The 12,771-nt window shown below is 38.3% G+C and overlaps 2 protein-coding genes across 2 annotated transcripts in view; both read left to right on the top strand.

The window, feature by feature from the left end:
• LOC107551742 (myelin basic protein-like) overlaps positions 1-6,266 on the top strand; it is a 30,404-nt gene extending 24,138 nt beyond the window's left edge. The window contains exon 4 of the mRNA XM_016233465.1: positions 5,926-6,266. Within this exon, the coding sequence (XP_016088951.1) occupies positions 5,926-6,212 (287 nt within the window). The 3' untranslated portion in view covers positions 6,213-6,266. The remainder of the gene's footprint in view (positions 1-5,925) is intronic.
• Positions 6,267-6,299: 33 nt separating this feature from the next.
• The window catches only part of LOC107551744 (myelin basic protein-like), an 8,986-nt gene continuing 2,514 nt past the window's right edge, over positions 6,300-12,771 (top strand). Inside the window, exon 1 of the mRNA XM_016233466.1 lies at positions 6,300-6,429. Coding sequence (XP_016088952.1) covers positions 6,313-6,429 — 117 coding nt within the window. The 5' untranslated portion in view covers positions 6,300-6,312. The remainder of the gene's footprint in view (positions 6,430-12,771) is intronic.

Raw genomic sequence — 12,771 nt, 5'->3', positions numbered from 1 at the left:
CTGTATAGCTGATGTGCGCGAGCTGATAAACAAAGCACGCTGAGTGGATTGAGTGCGCGAGCTTGTAGAGTGAATATACCTTTCTCACAGACATCATTGGAAAGTTTGTAGTTCGGTCGGATACGTCAAAAACAAGTAAGTAAAACAATGCACAAGTTACTTAACAGTAGGGAGAAAGAGAGAGTGCGCGCGCTCACTTCTGCTGTGTGATCTTTGATGTTCGCTCACTTAGCACACGCATCATTTGGATTAAAACTAAATCGTAAAAATAAGACCATTTATAGGGGCATTCACTATAAACGTCATTTATTTTTAACCTTGGGCAAGCGGGAGTTTGGAAATACTGGGGAGTTTTATGACCCTTTGTGTGAAAGCATGGTAATTTGCATATGGAACTTGAATCGAAATTACTAAAGTTTCTCAGAACACTAATATATTGCCTATGTACCAGCATATAATATGCACTCTCGTTTAGATCATCAGACGAATTCATAGATACTAAACATGGTAGGATTACATATAGGTAAGATGACAGGAGTGGTTCCATCATAAGCCTGCATAAAACAGTATACAATATAAAAGACAGGACAGTAATAACGTACACAATGACCTGAAGGATATGTGTGTTCATTCAAAGAAAGGTTTTCCTCTGAATTAATTAGAGAAGAGTCCATTTTTACTTTTCCATTTTTACTGCATTGTGTCTTTCCTATGGAAAATGTAGCGAGTTTCTCTACCTGCATTTCTTTGGGCAATAAAACCAGTGATATCAGCATTGGTTGCCATGGAATCAGAGGCCTGTTCTGCCTTTCTGAGGTGTTAAGACGCATTTCGGGGGAAGGGTCCATAGGCCCTCATATGGCTTGTTAACTGAGGGGTGTTACAGAATATTTGTTAAATATAACAAAATATGTATTGTGTGTCTGATTGGTCCAGACGCTACACGGATTTTCTCTATTTTGGTCGCACTACCATAGACATCAATGTTTATATCTGAATTATAAACTTTCATCCCAGTATTTCTGTGATAATATGAATGACTGTACAACAGAAATAATACTGTGTAGTTGAAAAGACTGTTTGTGAAGCTGTTTCTTAACCAAACATGGTGACTGCTCTCTGTGTGTCAGCGGCAGTGCGAACGCAGATTTGAATGAACCGGCAAGACTTTGTCAAAGGTTTAATAGACACGGGAGAATCATTGTCATTTAGAAATGAGATTGTGTGGTTGAATCGAGATCGCAATCTTTTAACGATTAATCGTGCAGCTCTAATGTGCTTGCATTTGCTTAATTGTTTAAACCAAATATTCAAAAAAACAAAGCGCATTACTGACCCTTTTCCTCTCAGTAATAACATTACTGAACAATAACGTTTCACCAAGGCATGAACCAACACTACATGTCAATGATCTCTTTGTGGAGATAGAAGGCACTAGGGTTGTGCCGATAGACCATAGTATTGTGTATCAACGATAGACAAAGATATCGCATGTGGCTGATGCTTTTGACGATAGCAAGACGATTATTATTATCATTATTATCAGGCTAGTAATACTATCAAATTAATACTAGGTCTTATTTGTTGCATTATATTTATTTTTCCGCGTTTTTACAGTATTGCGCGTTCAAACCAGTCACACGCGATTATGCTGAGCTTATGAATACAATGTTAAATACAAATTCAGTCATATTAAAGGATAATATCGTGTATCGGCGATCTCACAGGCTGACGATATGAAAATTGAGCATATCGCCCAACACTAGAAGGCACAGGGAATTCACCAATGAGGCAGTACACAGTATGTTGTTGTTTGCAGTAAGAATACAGTTCAAAGTCCAAAGCAAGCATAAATGAAACCTCACTAATGTAACCAATCCAAAGAGCCTTCAGGGTGAAACAAGAGTGGTTCCCCGACCCAGAAACTCAGCACAGCAGATGAATAAAAAAGGAAAACTCTGTGTACAAACAAATAAAAACTAAGTTGCTTCAGTCCAGACATTCAACTTTACATATACAAAGTCCATACAACTTAGATTGATATGTACGTACTATAATATTCCTCAAAGTAGGGCAAAAATAGCAAATGAGATGAACTCATGGCTCCTGCTACAGAACATGGTTACACACTTGATAAAGGCCCTGAACCAGGTGTGTCCAGTCCTGCTTCAGAGGACCAGTGTACTGCAGAGTTTAGCTCCAACCTGCCCCAACACACTTGCCTTTTGTTTTCCGGGTGCGTTCCATTTAGACACACGCTTCCTTAAGCACTTGCCCTTAACACCTTAACAGTCCAAATGTTTGGTGTTTTAAGAACAACAGCGTTTTTGATGACTGCATACATGCAGCATGGCAAGACTTCGTCAGACCTTTGCATCATCAGACTTGTATCCGAACAACACAGAATTACTGTAGCAAAAGTAGCAGCAAACTTCATATTGATCTTGAAGACTCTGTTTTTACAAAATCCAACATCACCGACTTGCCCTAGCCAGCTCAGTCACCTGGCTTGAATATTATCAAACCACTGTGGGCAGTGGTTTGGAGATAAGAGTAAGGTGATGATTCACTCCTCCAACATCTCTGGTGTTTTGATATAAAGCATTAAACTGGAGACAATTGACAAGTTTTATGAATCTATTCAAAAAGGTTGGAAGCTGCATTAAAGGCAAATGGTGTTAAAATACCTTAATTAAGAAATACTGCATATTTCTCAGGTGTTCACATTATTTTGTCCAATCCTTGTATGCATACTTCAGGCAGGACCGTATACCACAACACGATATGATTATCACGGTATTGCAAATCATGCTTAATTTAAACCCACCCTAGTATATGATATACAAATAATTTTGAGATTTTGCACAGATGTCTTGTCACTGTCTGTGAACAGACCTGCTACCATCATATCATGAGCAAATTTGTTGTCAAACTTCGAGCTATGTGTGGCCACACATGCAGGGGTTAAAGAAGTGTACATATTTTCGAGCTCTTCCTAATCAAACATCTAATTCGCTCGTTATTAGTGTCTCCAAGACCTAAAAAGGATGGGTCAGAATAGGGAGACATCCAAAATGTGTGCTGTTTTTGTGCCTCCAGGAATAGGGATATAAACCGATGGTGTAGAGGGAAGTAATGTGCAAGAAGTGGGCTGGGAACACAGGAGGCTGAACTGGATGGTAGCCTTCCATGAGCAGGTCTGGCCAGCTCCATTTTACAACCTTTAGCGACCACAGGCAGTGAAAGAGAGATGTTGAAGATGCAAAGAGAAAACTGGTTTTAGTATGCATGCTTTGTGGACATGGCCTGGAATGCAGTCTGGACTCATGGCCAACAACTGTTTGAAAAATTAGGTTATGTCCGCTACAGAGAAATAGAATATACTAAGCATCTACCCAAAAATAAAAGATGTCGTCTGTGCGAAAACTGGCCAATAATTCATGGTGTCCGGTTGAGGTAGATGCATATTGTTTTGGTTGGCACTAAATGATCAATGCTAATAATCAAAATGGAGAAATAGCACAGACACTGGAAAAGGATAAATTCCTAGCACACACTATCAAGTGGAGTAAACTTTTGAAAGGCTATAATTTCACTCTGTACGCATAAAAACCTGAAGTATACGTTGAGCTTACGGTGTCACTGAGAGAACAGTGGGTTTGATGGCTAAATCCTCTGCAGATTGTAACCTAAATTTTTTTAAATGGCATTTAAATAGCAGAAAGTTGGTAAAAGGAGTGACAAGGATGCACAAATAGGGTGCAGTGTCGAGAGGCACCAAAGAGGTTTATTCATATTCTAGCTATAAATCTGGTTGTACTTGAGTTACATGAAAGATCATTCATAATACCATTCTATACCACATTCTGTCGAGGTACTATATTCTTGTATGGGTTTACATGAAGTTCCTGTGCCCAGCTCAGTATGTATTTGTTTTTAGTTGATCAGCCTGCTAATTACTGCTAACATGACTGTTTAGCCTAAATGCTTTAATTATCTATTGACTTTCTAGCAATTGTACTGCATGCATTTACTTTTCCTTCATTTACTTTTTTCTCCATTATCCAAGAATAATCTACTGGAGTTTTTTGTTCTTTGCCACAGTTGCCTTTGTTTGATATTTTGTATTGTGTATTATCTATTAGGTATAAATCCACTAACATTTCATACGCGATTTTCAAAGTTGTAGGATTGCTGTTTCTTTCACACAACATGACTGTTTTGGGTATCATGAAGTTCTTAAACAGTTCTTAAACAACTTGTCATTTGATTGTGGCAGTGATACTCATCACCAAATAGTAATTAGGCTATTTTGTTGCTATTTTTACACTAAATTGTTCTGAAGTGTACAAAACCTTACGGATTCATAATACTCTATCACCGCATAACACTCACATTATATACATGCTATAAAGCAAATCCCATCCACTTGATTTTATTTTATATCATCAACAAATGTAAACTATACTGTCACCCAGCTCTAAACTGCTGAATGTGAACAATTATAACATCATGAAACTTTGTAAAGCTGCTTTGAAACAAACTGTATTCCGAAAAGTGCAATGCAAATAAATTGACTTGACTAAAAGGGCAATACTTTGTCTTAACTGCAAATTTGCAACTTTTAATATATTGAACAACATTTTAAAGCGGACATCCAGTCTGCTTAAGGTTTATTTTTTGGACTGTTTAAGGCCACTAATCAAATGTAAACACATTTGTGACATTGGTAACTCATTTGTATAGAAGGTGTGGTTTGTTTGCTTCCACTAAAGCACACAAGATGTCTCTGAAATTCCACTTCTGACAAATACATTTAGGCTAATGATATAATGTGTGTAGAAAATAGAAGCATTTTCAGTAGTTGCCTCAACCTTTTGTCTCTTTTTGGACCAGCCACACCTCACGAAATGGACTTCAGAAATGAGATGAGTTTCACTTTGCAGAGAATTTGCAAAATCCAGCCTGGGGAAGTTATTACAGTCACAAAAACTGTATTGCGAAAAGTGCAATGCAAATAAATTGACTTGACTAAAAGGGCAATACTTTGTCTCAACTGCAAATTTGCAACTTTTAATATATTGAACAACATTTTAAAGCGGACATCCAGTCTGCTTAAGGTTTATTTTTTGGACTGTTTAAGGCCACTAATCAAATGTAAACACATTTGTGACATTGGTAACTCATTTGTATAGAAGGTGTGGTTTGTTTGCTTCCACTAAAGCACACAAGATGTCTCTGAAATTCCACTTCTGACAAATACATTTAGGCTAATGATATAATGTGTGTAGAAAATAGAAGCATTTTCAGTAGTTGCCTCAACCTTTTGTCTCTTTTTGGCCCAGCCACACCTCACGAAATGGACTTCAGAAATGAGATGAGTTTCACTTTGCAGAGAATTTGCAAAATCCAGCCTGGGGAAGTTATTACAGTCACACTGTTTCCTTTGTCCTTCTACAATAAAGTTGTGGTGGCACAAAGAAGCTCTGTAAGAAACACTAGAATTCAGATTCTCTTGTGTTGTGTGGTACAGTAGCGGCTTTGTCTCGCTGCACTGGGTTCAAACCTGACGACCTCCTGAGGAAGCATTGCTCTGAAATCTATAAATCTCTAGATCTGTTAACGTATATACGTTTTTATGAAAAATATACAGAATCATAAAAACTACTCATCTATGAATTTATTACAAATGGCAAAGTTTGCATAATTTCTCATGTTTATTACAGTGCTTCTGGATCTTTTGTCAAAGAAAAGTGATTGGTAATGCAATGAATTGTTTTTTTATTTTTTATGTGGACTTTGTGAGAGAATCTGTAGCACTTGTTGCCTGCGCAGCAGGGGCTGGGGCTGGGGGGTGTTGGGGTAGGTGATGATGACAATGATCTTACTGTGAAATGTCAGATAACTCCCGATGTTTCTGTGCAGGACTGGGGGAGGCGGACCTCAACCAGAACAATGGATGCTCCAGCAAGAGTCCAGTGGTGACTGACTCCATGAACGCTGCAGTAGATCTCAGCAGCTGGAACCATCCGAGCACAGCTGACCCTAATGCCTCAGGGCCCCGCCCCCACTTGGTCCGCCTCTTTTCTCGAGATGCCCCAGATCGCGAGGACAACACCTTCAAAGACCGCCCCTCGGAGTCTGATGAGCTGCAGACCATCCAGGAGCACGGCGGAGCTGGCTCAGATTGTGAATCTGAGTGTGCAGAGTAGGACCTAAAGTAGATTTGCTCTTTGCCCTCTCTTTCCTCACTCCTATTTTGGAAACAAACAAAAAAACACACCGCTGCAGAGATTAAAGCTAACACTCAGCATGGCATCTGCAAGCTCTTCACAGTCAACATTCAGGCTGGGCCGCAGTAAGAAGAACCCCACTGTTATGGATCAGATCGGAAAGTTCTTTGGAGGGGATAAAAAGAAGAAGGGAAAGGTGAGGATTGAGCAGGCATTCAGAGTTCTCCACATAAGCCTTTACTACTGTTCTATTTGCGTGAATTTATCTTGACCTGCAGTTATTGTTTGATTCCGAGATCACCACCAGTAAATTAGTTGCGTGTGGTTTTCTTTTTTTTTAAATTGACTTTTATGTCTTTATCTCTAAGTTTATTACACGTTGCTGTCATATAGTATCCAGTATTGAATAAAGCTGCAATTTGTTATAGGATTTACTGTGATTCAGGGATTCAGTATACAGTGTGATGTTTATAAACAACGTGACTTTCAGCTTTTATAAAATGTTCAAATGTATTCGAAATGCCTGTGTAACAAAATTACATGTTTTTATGACTTTTCACTGACAGCAACTGCAACGTTGAAAAGTTCTGTATTAATCAGAAAAGATGGTACATATAGCATATTGTACAATGAGTGGTACTATGTCTCAACCAGGATGTTTATGTTGGCGAAGAGAATTTTCACATATCTATGACAATTTCTTATACAGTACGTGACCGATAAATATTTTAAATTTTATAGCCATTTTCAAATCCATTTATCTTATATAACATCATGGTGTTAAGGGAGCACCTCAGGGTTTTTCATGGTACAGACAGAGGCCATTACTGATCAGTTTGGTTTCTAAAATGAATTTGCATAGTTTTGGAAATTATATTTAACATTTGTTATGCTTGAGAAATTATGCAATTTCTAGAGCCTTAACTTTAAAAAAAAGAGGGAGATCAATATTTTTCTTCTAAAATAAAGATATTAAGCTTTTAGGTGACAAACACCAAAGTTGGGAAACTTTTGCTTTGTGGGAAAATGTGAAATGAGATCTTGATGCAAGTTTATATTTGTGACCTTATTTTTAAAGTGCCATATGATGAATTGCAGAATTACTGACTTGTGCAGTGTGTAACATTTTGATTAACTAGTTTTAATATAGCTAAAATTTTTGTGGGGAAAAAATAATGTGACAAAGAGATTGAGATATCACAGTTCCAGTTGTATAATAGTTTTGTCTCAGACCTACATGTTCCTGCTTCAACCAGATTTCTCAAACATTCCTCAGGTTAACTCATCTCTCTTATGTAACAATGTGATCTTTAAGTGTTAATGCCTCACTAGTAACCCCTATAGATTATGTCCCATTTGTAACACTTTGTAACAACAGCTTGTGTAACCTACATATTCTGGAACAACCCTGACGATGTTCTTCAGCCTGATCCTGTCCTGAGCTTTTTGACATTTGCTTGATTAAAATGTATGTAACATGAACACTGGCCTTTTTGTTTATTTGTTTTGAAATAGTGAGGCAATTTTGCTCTTTAAAAAAATAGTTTGTTGCTATGTGCGGTTTAAAAAAAATAAAAATTTTAACTGGTGTGGTCACAATGTGAATTTGAAATTGCCAAAGTAAACAGTTGACAGGTCAGGTCAAATTCATATGCATAAGCAAGATTAAGCAGTTTGTGAAAAGTATTAATGGAAATACAGTTGGTTTTAAATATATCCGTTGTCAAAAAGTCTGATGTGATTTCAATTTAAAAAAAATCTTTGTAATATTAAACGATCCTATGATTATTTTGCACTGACAGGAATCTGTTAATATTTGAATACAGAACATAAATTTTAACATTAATGAACCATGGATATGAAAACAACACTATTCCGTTTATTATTCACAGGCAGCCTTTCCTTGCTGCAAGTGTTGGGCAATATAGCTAAAAAAATAATTATTACTATTTAATGAAGATTTATAATTAGATTATGAATTTGCTCTGACGTTGTTTAAGCGTTGGTTACCTCAGAAAATCCTTAATTTTGAAACTTCCAGTAGAGCCAGTTAGATTCACAATTATTAATGCAAGTGAAATACAGTGGAAATAAAACGTTATACAAAGCCTAACCTTACTAACAAGCAAAACAACTAACAGTATACTTCCTGCAGTCTGCCAGGAGCAATATGTGGTAACTGCTCAGCAATACAGTGAAGGAAGGGGATATTTAAGTTTATGGATTGACCCGATGACTCAGCGAGGCAACCGTTTCTTCTTAATAGTAAGATTAAACAGAATGCAAGGGGGAAGATGTGTTGATGTATCTGTGAGAGGAAACTGGGAATAATGCCATTGAGGTATAAGGCTTCATAAAACGCAAAACAGGATGGCTCCAAAACCGAACATTTGTTCACAGTGGCCACCTTCTGTTCCTAAACTAATGCTAGTACACATAAAATGTGAAAGCCCAGGCCCAGATGGTGAGTCCAGCCCTTTAGATGGTTCCCATGGTGTTTCTCCCATCTCTCCTTGGCCATCATCCTTCGCTTAACCTAAAGACCAAACCCGGTGTCAGATCTGCCTCATATATTATAATATAGGAACCCCCCCCCCCCTTCTTTATCATTGAGTCAGAAGTTGTAGTCTGACTGGCAGGCTAAGATCATGGAGGTAGAGACAGTAGTAAAGCTAGCAATAGAGGTCTGGCTTATTGGTGAGTGTCTGCCTAACAGCCTTGCTAGTTGTTTAGGTCTCTGTTGCGGTTTTAGCTCGTACTGTCATGATGTGTTTGTGGCCTTTGCTGACCACCTGCAATGAGTGCTTGTCTGGTCGTAGAGATTGCTGGCCGGGAAGGTCTGTGTTATGGTGTTTGCAGTATGCGAGTAAACCATCTGGCCTGTAGCATGAAGCGAGTTTCAGAGTAGGTTTAGAGTTGACAAAACCAAACAAATCCAGCCTGGTTTAGATCAGGATCAGCGGGCTCACAAAGCTCGAGATAAACATTCTCGGTGAGTTTGAACCAGAGTTTGTGATTAACTCGAGTGCGTGCTGACGCCTGAAAGTGTGACGTGGGCAGCAAACAGCCAATCACACGGAACGTGGAGAGCATCAGCAAAGCGTCAGTTGGATTCACTTCTCGCGAGAGTCAGCGCAATTCACTTTTCTGCTGTAGATTATGTCGTTATTAAAGGAACACTCCACTATTTTTGAAAATAGGCTTATTTTCCAACTCCCCTAGAGTTAAACAGTTTAGTTTTACCGTTTTCGAATCCATTCAGCCGATCTCCGGGTCTGGCGGTAGCACTTTCAGCTGTAGCTTCGCATAGATCAATGAATCTGATTAGACCGTTAGCATCTCGCTCAAAAATGACCAGAGTTTCTATATTTTTCCTATTTAAAACGCGACTCTTCTGTTGTTACATCGTGTACTAAGACCGACAGAAAATAAAAAGTTGCGATTTTCTAGGCCGATATGTCTAGGAACTATACTCTCACTCCGGCGTAATAATCAAGGAACTTTGCTGCCATACCATGGGTGCAGCAGGCGCAATGATATTACGCAGCAACTGAAAATAGGCTTATTGGAAGTTGCCTAGCTGGGGACTATTTTCAGGCGCTGCGTAATATCCCATGGTACGGCAGCAAAGTTCCTTGATTATTACGCCGGAATGAGAGTATAGTTCCTAGCCATATCGGCCTAGAAAATCGCAACTTTTCATTTTCCGTCGGTCTTAGTACACGATGTAACTACAGAAGTAGGAAATAGGAAGAAATAGGAAAAATATAGAAACTCTTTGGTCATTTTTGAGCGAGATGCTAACGGTCTAATCAGATTCAATGATCTATGCTAAGCTACAGCTGAAAGTGCTACCGCCAGACCCGAAGATCGGCTGAACGGATTCGAAAACGGTAAAACTCAACTGTTTAACTCTAGGGGAGTTGGAAAATGAGCCTATTCTCAAAAATAGTGGAGTGTTCCTTTAAAAATAAATTGAAATGCATTTACAAGGCAGAAATAAACACTTCTGCTAAAGCAAAAGTTTGAGAAGGCAGCAGAAAGAAAATATATGACTATGCAAAAGAATAAACTGAATTAAATTATTTACATTGTTTCGCACAGAGCTCAAAAGGAAAACATAAGTTTAGTAATTAAAAAATTTGGATATATTAAAGCTTATCTATATGTAACTATTTAATTTAATTTAAATGCAAAGCTTAAAATTGCCACTTCATATAATAATTATATGAATTAATTATACTAATTATAAACAATTATAATTAATATAACAAATATAATAAATAAGTAGCCGCAAAATTCGGGCAATTTTGTCTCTAAAATTCTAACTGCTTTAATTTGGAGCTAGCGATATAGGGGAGTGGCTTCATTGCATCAGCTATATGTCACTTTGCTTACAGCTGATTGGTCCAGTTTGGGTTTGCGATCTCTAACCCAGAATAAAACCTGCTCCGGAGCAGGGTAGCTGTGTAGCGTAAGTTACCATGGTGACGAAACTCGCACAAAAACGAGCTTAACTGGGTAAAACCCGAAACTGGCTTTGTGCTACAGGCCACAGGATACAATCTGGATCAAGCTGACTATGATTGATCGAGTCAGACAGAGACCAATATGAGTGTAAATGCCACTTACCATTTATGTGGAGGGTTTTTCAGAACTGCATTCAAAATGTTTATATAACGTGGGTTGCACTGTTGCCTCAACGCAAGAAGGTCCCTGGTTTGAGTCCCAGCTGAGCCAGTAGGCCTTATTCTGACCATGTTGGCAAAGGTTTCTTTCAGGTGCTCGGATTTTCCCCACAATCCAAATTGTCTGTAGATGTGTGTATGTGAGCCCTATGATGGACTGGGAGGGTGTCCCCCACCTGTGGCCCGAGTCGCTGGAATAAGCTTCAGCATTCATTGACCCTACAGAGGATAAGCATTTTGGGGCATGGATGGATACAAAGGCATGTTCACACCAATGTCTATTAATGCATCTGTTCAGACCAACATGAGCATCGGTCAATGTGACAGTTCGTTTTTAAATCTCTTTTCCATCACACTGTGAGGAAAACTGGCCAACCAGTAGGTTTCGTGTGTTTGGTCATATATGCCCAGAGCCACTGCTGTTAAAAACATACAGTACATAAAACCATGACTCATGGACAGACTGTGGTAAGAGATTGTGAATAGCAGAGGAAAAAATCTGGGACCAGTTATCTTGTCCCTGTTGCTGTGTCCAAAATATGATACTGTATAGTAGGTACTACATTTGGTTTGAAACTTGCAAATGTTAAAAATGTCAGTATTCAGTATAGTATGAATATGTGCAGTATGAATGAAATCTGGATGTACTCCATCTGCCTTGCTGTCATTTTCATGTGATCTACAGCTTCACTGCCATTCACAAATACTCTCCCGTGGGCTCATGCGATAGTATAGTGTCCATCAGTTGCACACTCCTGAAGTTATCTGGGTACTTTTTACCTACTGTTTTACTACGCGGGGTTGGTGTTTGGTGTCGTTTGTGAATACAGAACAGTGAATACAAAAATCTCGGACTTTCTTTCTCCTCCGTGACAAGCAGGTGTCAAAAATAAAAAGTTATGTAGCATTTCTTTCCCCCAGAGTAACCAGGGTGTTTCTGCTTTTCTGAAAGTACCATCTGCTGTCAAAAAGTGAATCTACATGTTCATTCAGCTCTTCTGCTGTTTTTTTATGCATTGGTATGAACAAACAAATTGCATGCAAAAGTCTATGTTTTTGAGCTAAACACTTGTGTTGGTTTGAACAGGCCTTAAGAAGTTCTTTATAATATAGTACAAAATTACTTGGCGTAAACATGTATATTATATTTCTGTCTTGGTTGATATTCTGTCCGTTAAAATAAACCTACCATAAAAATGACAGACCCTTCATTTCTTTGTAAGTGGGCAAACGTACAAAATCAGCAGGGGATCAAATACATATTTTTCCCAGTGTAAGACTGACCTGAGAAACGTTTTCCCTGCAAACAGTTAATATGCGTGTCCTGTATTCCTGACCACTAAACCAGTAATTGCCGATCATTCATGACTTAACCATCCTCGAGTCAGTTCTTTCTTTTCAGTGAATTGGCTGAACAGTTGCAAAGCCTTCTGAATCAGTTCGCACTCATTCGAACCGCTTTCTCACCAAATCATCTAAACTGTTTTTAGGTTTTTGTCCTTAAAACACTCTTATGTGTAGCACTAATTTCTTACGCTTCTTATTCCAAGCCTCTGTTGCATAATAAAAGAGCTAGTAATGGAAGCTTGAACCATTGATATATGCAGACACTAATACAGTTATGAAATAAAGAGGGAGGGGCATGAAGGATGTATTTGAATATGCAATCTTCCCGACTACATAAAAAAAACAGTAGGTTAAATGTAAAAGTATGTCAAAAAAAAAAGTACAGTATTCATAATACAGTTGGCACACTTTTTCATCAGCTTTGGAAGTATTTTCCCTATTCATTGTTCCCACACTCTAAAAAATGCTGGGTTATATTTAACCCAGCATTTTTTAGAGTGCAC

This window comes from Sinocyclocheilus grahami, unplaced genomic scaffold, assembly GCF_001515645.1.
Source record: "Sinocyclocheilus grahami isolate Dianchi unplaced genomic scaffold, SAMN03320097.WGS_v1.1 scaffold431.1, whole genome shotgun sequence".
NCBI classification, from domain to species: domain Eukaryota; kingdom Metazoa; phylum Chordata; class Actinopteri; order Cypriniformes; family Cyprinidae; genus Sinocyclocheilus; species Sinocyclocheilus grahami.
Note: the sequence above shows the minus strand (reverse complement) of the source record. Positions and strands in the feature narration are given on the sequence as shown.